Source organism: Equus asinus, chromosome 2 (genome assembly GCF_041296235.1).
Source record: "Equus asinus isolate D_3611 breed Donkey chromosome 2, EquAss-T2T_v2, whole genome shotgun sequence".
Lineage (NCBI taxonomy): Eukaryota > Metazoa > Chordata > Mammalia > Perissodactyla > Equidae > Equus > Equus asinus.
In genome coordinates this window covers 193,693,490-193,707,251 of record NC_091791.1, presented here as the reverse complement: position 1 = coordinate 193,707,251, position 13,762 = coordinate 193,693,490, and the positions used below count along the sequence as shown (strand labels likewise).

The following is a 13,762-nucleotide window of genomic DNA, read 5'->3' as shown; positions in this document are numbered from 1 at the left end:
TCCCGCTATGATATTGAAAGGTTGATGGCAACGGTAAGTTCACTTATTTCACATAGGATACCTTACTTTTCTGTAAGAACATGGTGGCTTGGCTTGGAATAACCATTTCTCGTAATTTATAAGCAGCTGAGGCCACTGCAGCTGAGGATGCAGGCGAGGAGCCTGGAAGGGGCAGGGGTATCCCGTGGGATGGGGCACTCCCAGGAGCCCATCTCGGTCCTGGTGGCTGTCCCACCTGCCGTGCGGCTGCAGGCTGGAGTTCCCAGGGCCCTGCCAGGCCAAGCAGAGGAGGAGCCAAAGTGGGACAAATCCAGTCCACAGGGTCACCACAGTTCCACACACACGGACCTTCTCTCTCCATGTTTCCCTCAGTTCTCTCTTCTGCCTGCTGCCTATCCTCTTGTCACTTAGCCCAGAAATAAGTCACACTCATGCAATGTCACATGTACGGAGACACCAAGCACACAGAAGGCTTTAATCCAAGTGAAGAGACAGAACACACGCCGAGGAAAATGCCGGAGGAGACTTGCAAAGGGGCCTGTTCAACTCACATAAACACTCTCCTCCTTCTCAGAATAGATGGCCATCTTTCAACGGGTGACAACGTCTTTCCAGACCAGGAAAAAAACGAGCTCAGAATATAAGCCCACTTTCTGCTGCCCAGCTGCTCCCACCGTCTTGATCTCCCCTGAGTCTCTGGGGCCTCCGTGGAGCCCGCACACCACCTCGCCCCACAGCCCACACTGCTGTCCGCCCCAGCACTGCGCTGCCGTCAACCCCACTGGGGACCAGCCACTCTCTCGGTGCCAGCTGGGATTCTAAATCCCCACTGCGACAATAATGGATCGGGGGGCAGAACATGTGCAAACTCAGCATTAGAGGGAGGGCGTGAGTCAGTGCACAGGGGGCCCCATTCGGGGCAATCAAGCAACACAGGAAGACGGGTCTGCCCACAACTCCAGCTCACCTTTTTCTCTCTTCTCCAAAGAGTATTTCAGTGGAATCCGATACTCCAGCTGGTGCACTTAGGAAGATACTTGACCCCTGGAGGCCCTCTCCCATCACCACTGCTCAGTAACGCGAAGAGTAACGGCTGATGCCACAGAGAGCTGACTGCTGCCAGGCACTGTTGGAAGCACTTTACTTTAAAACCTCATTTCATCCTCACAAAAATCCTATGAAGTAAGTACCATCATTATCTCCATTTTACAGACGTGGAAACCAATGACAGGCTCAAATCCTACCTCCTTCTGAGGTCTCCCTCAAACATGACCCCTTTGGGAAGCCTCTTGGGGGGATGGCTAAGCACATCAGCCTCAGAGTCCTACCGTCTGCATTAGGAAGTCCCCTCGTGGCTGTGTGACTTCAGGCGAGTGCTCCTGCTCCCTCGTCTCTACCACAGGGATAATTACACCACCTTCCAGTGAAGGGAAGTTTGAATGCGATGGTCAGAGCACAAACCTGGCCACAGGTCTCAGCACACAATGATAACTCAGCAAGTAGCCAGCATCACTACTTTATCCATTAGGAGTGACTCCTTTCCTCCTCCACACTCCCCTATGGCCCTAGTGTCTCGTTCCCACCCCTGCTGTTAGAGCTTATGTGGGCAGGTGCAACGTTTCTCTCATTTTACATCCCTCTCAGTGAGTCACAGTGTCTCAAATGTTGGAGGCTGAAGCCATAAATGGACGATGATGGGCTCCGCCCTTAAGTTGATTAAAAAGCAAACACTTCGTATGAGCTTGTCTTTGCATTTGCTCTTTCTTCTCAAAGTGGAGGCAGCAAAACATAACTCCAACTATTTGAGAATGCTTGACTGGTTGGGATCTGGGTAACCAAACGACACATATAATTAAAACAAATCATTTATTTCCATACAGCATTTATCTATGCCAACTCTATTACATATTATTAGGTTATCTGTATTTTCAAGTTACTTGATTTGTATTAGAATTGTATTGTTCTACACTTGGCCTTTTAATTTAACTTATTTATTTTTATTTTTTGAGTTTACTAAAAATATGACAAATTTGGGGGTGGCCTGAGGCCAAGTGGTTAAGTTTGCGCTTCTGTGGCTCAGGGTTTCCCAGGCTGGGATCCCGGGCGCGGACATGGCACTGCTCATCAGGCCATGCTGAGGCGGTGTCCCACACAGCACAACCAGAGGCACTCACAACTAGAATATACAACTATCGATCAGGCGGCTTCGGAGAGAAGGAAAAAAAAGATTGGCAACAGATGTTAGCTCAGGTGCCAATCTTTAAAAAAAGAAAAGAGGTTTGTCTTATTTAAGAAAAAATGACAAATTTATTCACTCCTGACAAGTGATCAAAGTACGTATTCTATTAATTTTCAAAAGATATCAACTTCGACTTTGATATCAATTTAGACTTTGGAAAGACCTCTGTCGATCATTAGCATTCTCCAGAACATACTTCCTAAACTGCTGCCGTGCAGCAGGGCCGGAATAACCCACAACCCAGGAGGCGGACGCCGCGCGTCTGAAGCAGGTGCATCTCCGGAGCCTCCGTGTGGGAGGCGCGCCCTCTGCGGGACGCGGGGCCTCGGACACCCCGCGGGGCGAGATCTAAGCGGCCTCGCCTCTACGCCCTCCTCCCTAGACCGCGCCCTCTGCTCCAGCCCTTGAAATCCGCTTCCTCCCTTTTCGCTGGGCCCCCTCTCCCGCCCACCAACGCGGACGTCCCTCCAACAGCCTCTTCCGTAGGGAGCGTCCCACCCGCACCGCCCCCCAAAGGACAGGCGCGCTGGAGCTGTCTGCGCACGCGCAGGCTGTCCGCCTCTTCTCTGGCTCCCAGGACTAAAGGATGCGGTTACCAAGCTCTTGCTCATCTTGGCCTGGCTTGTACCCTGTCAACCGTTATGGCAATCAACACACAAACGTCCGCTCTCATGCATCACTGCTCCCCTACTAACCTCCAATATATCGTGGTTTTCTAAAGAAACAATAATTTTGGTGAGAATTTGTTATATGCAGTAAAGAATGTGCTGCAAACTGCCTCTAAAGCTCTGCCCAGATTCTCTATACTTTCCTCCTCCTGCATCAAACTGGAAAGTTGAAATTCAATCCAGCTAAGTATCTTGCTCTAATCAAGTTTATAGCAAAGTTAATTTTAAAAATCATACTCCAACATACTTCCACCAGCTTAACGAAACACAATATTTATGCTATGAGAAGGAGGTTGTCTCCACACATCCAGACCTCCCTAGGGTAATAGGGCGTCTAGACCTTCCTACGGTAACAGGGCATCCAAACCTCCCTAGGGTAACAGGGCGTCCAGACCTTAGGGTCACAGGGCATCCAGACCTCCTTAGGGTAACAGGGCATCCAGACCTCCTTAGGGTCACAGGGCATCCAGACCTCCTTAGGGTAACAGGGCGTCCAGACCTTAGGGTAACAGGGCAACCAGACCCTCCTAGGGTAACAGGGCATCCAGACCTTCTTAGGGTCACAGCCTATCCATATTCACATTTTCAGAGACCGTCCTCCGTACCCTGTGCTCTCAATCTGCTTTTTTTCCCCATTTTATCTGTTGTAATCTCTGTGACTTTATTGTCATTCATTAAATCATTTTGAAATCCCAAAGTTTTCCTTCACCTATTTAAAAACACTAGAAGGGGCCTGCCTGGTGGCACAGCAGTTAAGTGCACACAGTCCGCTTCGGCGGTCTGGAGTTCACCAGTTTGGATCCCAGGTGAGGACATGGCAGTACTCATCAAGCCATGCTGTGGCAAGCGTCCCACATATAAAGTAGAGGAAGATGGGCACGGATGTTAGCTCAGTGCCAGTCTTCCTCAGCAAAAAGAGGGGGATTGGCTGTGGATGTTAGCTCAGGGCTCATCTTCCTCAAAACAAACAAACAAACAGAAAACAAAAACACTAGAAGTAACATTTTAACTTGCTTTGCATAACATTTTAAATTTGTCTTATTTTTATTTTCTAAAACAATAAATTGTGATAGACATAATCCACATTAAAAAAGCTCTTTGGGTCCTTAATAATTTTTAAGAGTAAAAAGGGATCCTAAGATTAAAACAAGTTAGAAAACCACGGCCTTAAAACAACATTATCTGCTGAGGTCCTATTTCTTAATAATCGTCATGTTCAGTGGACAAGAATGGAAGTTACAATTTGTAATAATAGTGATACTAATTTTCGAGGCCAGGCACTTGGTTGGGTGGTTTATATACATTACTCAAATCTCATAACTATCTTACAGGGTAAGTGCGGTTACTCCCCTTTCACAGATGAGGATGTGAGGCTAGAGAGGTGAATACACCGCTATGGAGGGCACTCAGGGAGGAAGCCTGCTGCAGCCCCGTCTGCTGCTAAAGCCCCATCTTCCTCAGAAAGTGACAGTGACTGTGAGGAGAGCTGTCTGCACTGCACACCTTTGGAACTTCACACGTTTTTTAGAAAACCATTTTCAAATCCATCATCTCCTTCAATCCTCACAATGCCCCACGAGTTATTCAGATCCCTGAGAGAGGAGCCGAAGTGCAGTGTTCTTCCACCTGTGCTAGGCTGCTTTCTGCATTATTCCTACTACCGCATTCAGACTCAGGACACGCTCCAGGCACTCAGCTCCTGTCCTCTTGCATCACGACAGGGACGTGAGGCCCCTACTGCAGAGCAGGGTCTGCAGACACTTTCTGTGAAGAGCTGGACAGTAAACATTTCAGGTTTCATGGCTAAGAGGCGAATATCTGGTATTTATATAACAAGAGAGAAACAGATTTCCACAATTTTTTTGATGAAATTCAAAGTGTAATAAAAATTAAGTAAATTTTTGTAATACATGTCTACTAAGAAGAATGACAGTCTTTTTTTTTTCTTGGAATAGTATTTGATTTAATTGTTCAGAGTTCCTGTGCCCTGGCATCAAACTGATCATAAATGTTCATTTGTAAAAGCTATTCTCAACTCCAGGGCTGTGCAAAGACAGCGGGCCCCGCAGCTTGGGCCTGGGGCTGTGGCCTGCTTACAGTGTGGTTCTCCAAATGTGGTCCCCAGTCAGCAGCTTCCACGGCACCTGTGAACTTGCTAACATGAGAATTCTTCAAAAACACCTGACGCAGAAACTCAGGGGGGATGGGGCCCAGTCGCCTAGGTTTTTAGAAGCCCCCTGATGGCTCTGAGCCTGCTGGTGTGAGAGCACTGCTAAACATCTACGCCTGTTTCTATGTGTATCTCTATAGACACGGATTTATTTACTTTGGGGCAAGGGTTCTGATCCTAACCCTGCATCACGATGCTACAGACAACTCTTCCTCCACATTAGGGCCTTCATTTAAGGGAAAAATCGCATTACATTTCACGTTCATCCGCCTTGGAAAGTAACATCCGAAACTGCTACACTGCCAGTAAGAAACTTTCAACAACGTCCCTATTCACCGAAGACTCGGGGCTCCAAAGACAGTGAATTGGCAGTGCGTTTATTTCAACGCTCCTGGTGGACAAGCTCAGGGGCGGTGAGGGCAGCAATACTGAGAAGGTTTTCTCAAGCCGTGCCACTCCTGGGTGTCTTGGCAGGGACCCCAGGAGGAAATACCTTCAAAACAACGAGGTAATTCAATCTCTACCACCTTCATTAGCAAATTGAAACCCGAGACAATGGCTTTCCCGTCGCCTCGCCTGCCGAGATAGAAACAGGACTTGTCAAGACAAGTTATCAAACGACACCACGCTGGAACGTCCTCAGCCATAGTCTGTACAAACAGCCTCGCCTGCCCGCCACCACCCGCGCGGCGGCGGCTCCAGAAACAACATCGCCGCTCATCGAAGTTCACGCACGAGTTTTTAAAACCTAAACCTCTGCTTTTAGTCACTCACTTCTGCAAATCACTCTAGAGGATTACACTTGCCCTTGTTCCCTTTCCACGCCAACACCCCGGAGAACTCCCAGTTGCCATTCTCCCATTTCTGATGCCTCTAAAATCACGGGCAGGTCTAACGAATTAAAACGTTCCCCAGCCCTCTGGAAGGAGGAGAGGACTGTATTGCCACGGAGGAACCACGTTCTGCTCCCCAAAGTTCTGAGGCGCAAAAATAACCCTGAGGCCTTCCCAGAGGGAAGCAGAGAGCAGGAGTTCTGCCAGCTGGAGAGGTCTTGCGGGGCTAAGGGGACACTATGGGGCCGGGTCTTCCCCTGCCTTTCTCTGACTTTCCCTCTTCTCGCTCAACAAACCCGGGAAGTGGAGGGAACTCGGTCCGGGGAGGGCTGAAAAGAACCCTCCTGGCCCAGGGCGCAGCTCCTCTCCCGAGGCGTCCAACGCGCTCCCGCGTTCCCTCCCGGCACCCGCGGCCCGACGCACTCCGGGCCCGCACCCTGGGCGCGGAGCGACTCACGATTAAAGGCAGGGAGCACACGGTGAAGAGCGCGGTCATGAGGGCCAGCAGCAGGAGGTGGTCCAGCTCCTCCAAGGGCTGCGGGGCCGCCTCTCGCGCGCCGGCGCCGGGCTCCGTGCGGTCCCGGGCGCAGGGGCGCGGGCGCTGCTGCAGCCGCCGGTGCATCGTGTAGAGGTTGCGCATGGCGCTCAGGTTGCACAGCACAATGGCGAGGACAAGCAGAGCCATGAGGCCGGCGTAGAGAGCTGAGTAGCCCAGCACCGACAGCGACCGCTCCTCGTGGGCCATCTGGATGAAGCACCAGGTGCCGGGGCAGTACTGCACGAAGCTCCCGAAGCCCGCAAAGGGCAGCGCGCAGAAGGCCAGGCAGAAAGCGCCCACGGCCGGCGCCACCAGCGCACCCCGGCGCAGGGTGATGTGCCGTCGGTAGAAGAAAGGGTGCCCCAGGGAGAGCCAGCACTCCAGGGCCATGGCCAGGAGCTGCAAGGTCGAGGCCAGCCCGAAGAAGGACATGAAGAAAGCGAAGGCTTGGCACAGCGAGCTGCCCGACGCGGGCGCCAGCCCCCACAGGCTCCGGTTCTGCGCGTAGGCGGCCAGCACGAAGGGGCTCACGAGGGACTTGCCCAGCAAGTCGGTGACCGTCAGGCCGCTCACCAGCACGTAGAAGACGGAGGGCGGCGGGCGCGGCGGGCACGACCCCAGCCCCGAGCGCGCCAGCAGCCCGAGGGCCAGGAGGTTGCCCAGGAGGCCTGCGCTGAAGAGCACCCCGCTCATCGTCGCCGAGTTGCCCTTCTCCACCGCGGTGGTGTTGTGGCAGCGGTACAACAACGGCCTCATGGCGGGCGGCGCGGCAGGCCGAGCGGAGGCTGCCAGGACCGGCCGGCGTCGGGTGCGCGGGAGCCCCGGCCGCTCCGCGGGGAAGCAGCGCCTCCTTTCTCTACTCTCGGTCACACCCCGCCCCGAGGGCGGGACGCGCCGCCCCGGTGCGCGAGCGGAGCGCGAGGCAGAGCCCGCTGCCAAGCGGGGAGGAAGGAAGGGAAGTGGTCGGGGTCCGAGTGCACAGGGCCAGTCCTTCCCGCGAGGCAAGAGGCTACTGAAACTGAGGGAAATTAAGCCGCAGCCGCCAGGGAGGATGGGGAGGGCGAGGGGGAGGAGGTGGTAGAACGCTGGTGGTGGCCAAGGAGAGCTCTGAAGATGGCAGAGCGCAGCGCAGAGGGGAGGCTGAGAAAGGGCTACACTAGCGTTTGAATTAGTGGGTTACGGAGAGTACAGGTAAAGAACATGTGCCCGACGCTTAAGCCTTAGCTGGAATCCTCTGAGATCTGCCCAAGGTGGCAGAGCCGGTAAGGGGCGGCGCTGGACCTGGAACCGGGTCTTCTGTTTAGAGAGTCCGTCTGTCTTGCTTTCGCGGCTTGTCCTCCCACGTGGTTGGCCAGATTTCAGGGAAGTGGCTCCAGGGCAAACCAAGAGGAGATGTGGGCCCGTCCCTGAATCTCAGCGGTTGTGTAGACGCGGGGGAAGGGTGATGGTTGAGACGGATGCTGTCCTCAGTCACACCTGGGCTCTGCTCCTCACTGCCTGTCACCCTGCGGGACTTGCTGAACCTCTCAAGCAGGAGCATCCAGCCAGCCCGGTGGCTCTTTCCAGCGTAGGGCTAAGTGCAAAGTGCAGGTGCAGTTAGGGCTCTGTAGCTGCAGCTCTCAGGATTCCCACCTGTGTGGGAAGGCTGTTTTAGGAGCTGATGTTTCACGACAGTTTTTAGCATGGATTTTGAAACCAGGAAATAGTAGATTTGTTTCAGAGCTTTCTAGCTCCGGTTTGTGACTACTAGGAAACTTTTCTTTCCTTCTGGCTTTTGGCTCGGCTGCATCACAGAGGCACAGGAGTGAATTGCCCTAAGTGTGATTTACTTCTTTAATTAGCACTTGATACCCTGGGAGAGAAACTGGCTTGAGTGTGGAATTTGAGTAGGATAACTGACTAGGAGCACTATATGAGTGAGTGGATTACGCCTTGGCTTGAAGAAGCTCCTTTTCAGGCTTGGTGCCTCTTCTGATGGGCAGACTCAGGGCGAGAGAAAGACCCTTCAGCTTCAGATGTGAAAGCATTAAGGGTGGCCCGAGAGGGTGGCTCCGGACTGAAAGCCTGGCTGGTGACTCAGGCTGTGGGGAGGAGACGGAGGGTCAAGCCTTGGAATAATAGTTCTGAGTCCACCACTGGCTGTGTGTCCCTGGGTAGTTTACTCAATCTCTCTGAGTTCATTTCCTCATAACTAGGATATGGGGCTTGTGCTGACCTCATCAGGTTGTTGTGAAGTTGAGAAAGCATGCAGCGTTTGGCATGGAGTAACAATAATAATGAGAGCTCACATTTATAGGCCCTTCTGTCTGCTGGGCCCTCTCCAGTCCTTCCCCATCTGTTGACTGGATTAATAGAAGGCCTCCCTCAGGGTTAGTTCCCTTGCCCACCTTCTGCTCTCGCCCCCCTCCATCCCCACCTCCAGCCCCTAACGCATAGTGGTGGGTTTAGAGGAGCCCCGCTTGAGCTGATGAAGTGGAGGAAGGAGCAGGCCTCTAGCCAACAGACACAAGAATCTGATGAAATCCGAGGTCTCCTCTCCAGACAGACAGACGCCGAGTACAGGGTGTTCACAGTCTCCTGAAGTCCCCCTGTGGTGCCCGGAGAAGGCACAGTGGACTCTGGCTTAAGCATCCTCCTCTAGGGGTGCGTATGGGGCGTTCTCTGAGGTGTGCCTACTCCCTACTGCTGCCTCAACCCCGTGCCCCTTCCCAGCGCAGTGCAGGGGGACAGCCTAGGAATGGAATGACTACAAGAGCTGCTCCCAAGTGTGAGGAAGGACGACGGTGGATCCCTGATGTGGTTGGTATATGTCATGCTTCCAAGGTTGACAGCCTCAAACGGGTGCCACTCAGGAAGCCACGTGCTTCCTGGTGGCCAATGCAGCTGGCCTTTGCATGGGGTTGCCGGCTGCTTCCTGCCTGCTTTGCTCTGTGCACCCTGCCCTGTTCCCGGGCTGAACTGTGGAGCTGCCTCTTCCTCCTCCTAAGAAATCTCACTTTACAGCCTCACTGTTCAGTTGAGAAAAGTATCATTTTTTCATGCAACAAGTATTTTTTGAGCTCTTCCTTCGTGCCAGGCATGGGGGTGAGTGTGTGGGTGCTGAGGAGTATCCAGCGCGTAAGGGGAGGGAGAGGACATGTCATGTGACTTTTACGTGGTTAGACGTTTCCCATCAGCTCTCAGAGAAACAAGGCTGAGCTTTTTTTTGATTGCCTAAGAAGGAAACTTTTAATGAAAATATCTTGGGCCCAGTTACATGGTGAATTATCATCATCTGCAGATATCGGATGATATATCTGCAGATACCGTTATCTTCAGAGCTGAACTGGGCTGCGTAATCGAGTTATAAGACAAATCATCTGGAAAAATAAGTAGGCATAATGTGAACAGACAGATTTGACTATGTAATTACATTATGAGTTTGCAAACATAAAACCATACCTGCTCGTGGACAAAACATAGAAGTTGACAGGAGCTGATGAAACGTTCACTTAAACTTGAGAAGGTGGTAGAAGAATTCCTCCTTGGATTCCTGACATTTTCAGTATGGTATCTGTAATAATTATCTAAAAGATTTTAAACAGAACGCATGTGTATGCTCATGGCCAGATTTTAGGAAAGGGAGTGCAGGAAAAACAATAGTTTGTCCTGGACCCATCCTAACTGTGCTTCTAAATCTTACCCATCCCTCACTCCTACTGAACTCCAAGCAATATTTTGGGCTGGGGATTGTGAAGAGCAGAGAATAGAGAGGAGGAAAGCCACAACGGGAAGAACAAAATGGCTACATTTTGGAGCCCCTTCTGTGGACTGAAGGCCATGCTAGGTGCTTCTTCACGTTCCGTGGGCCGGGCGGCAGCACAGCAGCATGGCGGTGATGAGTGAGGCCTTGGCCTCATGCTGTGTGAATTCACATCTCAGCTTTGCCCCTTGCCAGCTCTATAACCTCGAGCAATCTTGTAACCTTTCTAAACCTTGGTTTCCTTGTCTGTAAAAATGAGGGGAGGACAGATAATTGTACGGAACTCACAGGGTGGTTATGTAGCTTAAATACAATTATCTGCAGAGGGCAATAGTTCTCACCCTTGGCTGCACTTCAGAATCATCTAGACAGCTTTAAATGATTCTGGTGCTTCAGCACCTCAAACCAGTCATGTCAGACTCTCTGGGGGTGCCCTCCAGGCATCAGCATTTTTGAAGCTCCCCCCGGTTAACTCCACTGTGCGGCTAAGATGAGAGCCACTGGCCTAGAATGTTAAGCATGGTGCTGTGACATGCTCTGCACGGCTCTGTCAGTGGTGTTAATGAAAGTTTTTATTCCTGACAGCTGCACCAGAGTTTTCTTTCAGATAAAGAAAACGAGACTCAGGTTAACAACTTCTCCAGTTTCATATAACTAGTAAATGACGAGGCCTCTTGGATTCCCCAAGTCTCTGCTTTGGAGAAAATGAACAAAGACAAGAGGGAGAAAGAGAAAGGAGGGACCCTGTGAATTCCTGTATTTGCTCAGAAGTCGGGAGGCAGAACTACCACCAGGGTCAGACAGCTTGCCAGCTGCCTACGTCTCTGCTGGTTGCGTGTGGTCCTGTGGCCAAGTCTGCACGGATGTCATCTCAGCATCCATTTGCTACCGTTTGCAGGTGGTTTAGTAAAGTCTTCATTTTGTCTGATTGTGATTCCTGCCTATTAGGGTCCCCCAACCTTTCTCCAGCAAGAAATTCCATTTGATATCTTTTGCTGTCAAAGCAAGAAATTAAATCCTCCAGAGATTCTGGGGAGGGGGCGGGTCTTGGTGGACCATGGTTGACCTTCTGTGTCCACGTATAAATCAGGATCAGGATCTCCGTATGTTCAGGATTTGGAGAAAACATTCTCTCGATTTTCACTTGGCTGTAGTTTAAACCCTCAAGATCAACATAACTTTCTTTTTCTTTTTTTGCTGAGGAAATTTTGCCCTGAGCTGACATCTGTTGCCAACCGTCCTCCTTTTGTATGTGAGCCACCACCACAGCACAGCCACTGACAGACGGGTGGTGTAGATCCACACCCGGGAACCAAATTGGGCCACCGAAGTGGAGCACCCCAAACTTAACCATCAGGCCACTGGGGCTGACCTGTCACCATGGCTTTTTGAAAATGTCTTTGTGTGGTTGACAGGGAGTAAGTAAATGGTGTAAATAGTTGGTTCCAGGACCCCCACAGATAACAAAATCCAAGAATGCTCAAGTCCCTTATATAAAACGGCGCAATATTTGCATAGAACCTACACACATCCTCCCGGATACTTTAAATCATGTCTAGATTGCTTATAATACCTATACATTGTAAATGCTAAGTAAATAGCTGTTATGCTGTATTGTTTAGGGAAAATAGCCTGTGCGTGTTCAGTACAGACACCACCATTGAAGGTCTTTCGGTCCACGGTTGAGTCGTTGGATACGGAACTGCAAATGTGGAGGACTGGCGGGAACACACCTGTGAACCCATGCAGGCTGGAACGGTTCCCTGGTTACTGAGATTTTCTAGCAGCTTGTGGGGCTCTAAGGGGAGTTGTCTCGCTTGTTCCCTGTGAAGCCGGCTCTGAGATACAGATTGTGGGGTGTTTATGAGGGAGTGCTTTTGGGATTAGCACCTGTGAAAGGGAAGGAGCGGAAGCGGGATTGGGCAGAGGGGGACGTGGGGCTGTAATGCAGTTTCAATGAAAGGCATGGACCAGCCCAGCTGGAAGCTCGGGAGCTGAAAGGGGCCCTGGAGTTGTCCTGAAGTCGGGGAGGGCCAGGCACTGGGGCCGGGGCAGGGAGCATGCCCTTGGGTGCAGCTGCTCTCTTGAGACGGGCTGTCCGTGGAGGGGCTGGCAGCTGGAGGAACAGGTGCTTCAGTGCTGAAGGGGGCGCATCACAGCCTCCGCCGCCAGGACAGGCTGGCGGGCATCCCAGCTGAGCCCCAGAGGCACTGGGCCCTTCAGCTCCACCTGTGCTCACCTCAGGGTTCAGGGAGCCTCCCTGAACGGTTCTCTGGTGATTCCAGGCAAGTCAGGCCAATACCTAGGCCACAGCATTCCAATGTTATTTTTTTGGTGCCATTTTTGATCTAGCTTTCCTCAGGATAGTCTTGGATTTTTAGTTCATCTCTCTAATCACTCAACAGTCTTCTTCAGATTCTTCCCAGAAGCTCTTTGCCCCCATCCCCAAACCTAAGTCAGCCGCTCTCTCAGGCGCATCAAATGCCCTGTGCCCTTTGCCCTATCAGATTGTGTTGTGTGTCTGCACGTCGGGATGTGAGTCTCTCAAGGGCAGGGGCCATGTCTTCTTTAGCTTCGTGCCCTCACGTCTCAGCACACACTGCTGGGCACGAGACAGGATGCACAAGTGTTTACTGAGTGAAGGAACAAGCGTGACACCTTCTACTATTTTCCTTGTCCTGAAAGACTCTGTCCTTGAGTCTTGAACAATTTTGATCTCTTGTTCTAAGAAGATAAGATATTCTTCTGTATTCAACTACCAGGCAGAAAGGCCAGGTTAAATACATATGAGTACGTAAATGCGAGTCTAGGGCCTCAAGATTACTTCATGTACCTGGATGTGGCTCTGGAGGAAGAGCTAAAGGCAATAATTGAGCGGACTTTTGAAATCAGTTGTTTCTGTTTCTGTGCTAGTGTATATGAAAGATGAATTATCTAAAATAACAGCAGGAAAGCTTTGAGAACAAACAACTGGAAGAGTTGGAGACTTCAAGCTTTAAGAATGAATTATTGGGGCCGGCCAGGTCATGCTGCGGTTAAGTTCGCACGTTCTGCTTCGGCAGCCTAGGGTTCACCAGTTCAGATCCCAGGTACAGACCTAAGCAAGGGCCTTGTCAAGCTGTGCTGTGGCAGGTGTCCCACATAAAATAGAGGAAGATGGGCACAGATGTCAGCTCAGGGTCAGTCTTCCTCAAAAAAAAAAAAAGAGAGAAAGAAAAGAAGTATTATGGTTACTGTTAATAAGACTGGAGAGAGAGGAGGAAAAATTATTTGGTTCACGTGCTTCCGTAATCACTTTGCATTTCAATTCAATTCAGATACATGTCTCCTTATTAGAGAGTAATTGGAGCTGAATGAGAGATACTCCACAGGCCTGCCGCTTAACCCGCGGGCCAAGGATGGACAGCAAACGCCCTTTGAGTCAGCGAACATGGTGGAAGGATGCTGGGAGGGCTCTGAGTCAGAGCCCATGGAGTGAACGGAACAGCAGGAGAGTCGCTGATCTGGGAAGTGAGATGCCGAGATCTCTGTATGTCTTACAAACCTCATCTGTACTTTTTTTGTACTTGGCA

General features: G+C 51.1%; 1 protein-coding gene across 4 annotated transcripts in view; it reads right to left on the bottom strand.

The window, feature by feature from the left end:
- Positions 1 to 7,844, bottom strand: part of PTGDR (prostaglandin D2 receptor) — a 50,504-nt gene extending 42,660 nt beyond the window's left edge. The window contains exons 1-2 of one of the 4 annotated variants that reach the window (XR_011501609.1): positions 6,368 to 7,844; positions 67 to 1,126 (exon numbers count right to left, since the gene is read on the bottom strand). Coding sequence is in view for 2 of the 4 variants with exons in the window: in XM_044765642.2 (XP_044621577.2) it covers positions 995 to 1,126; positions 6,368 to 7,204 (969 nt within the window). In the remaining 2 variants the exon portion in view is untranslated. The remainder of the gene's footprint in view (positions 1 to 66; positions 1,127 to 6,367) is intronic. The other 3 variants (XM_044765642.2, XR_011501608.1, XM_014854232.3) reach the window with 3 other exon arrangements.
- Between the last annotated feature and the right edge of the window lie 5,918 nt (positions 7,845 to 13,762).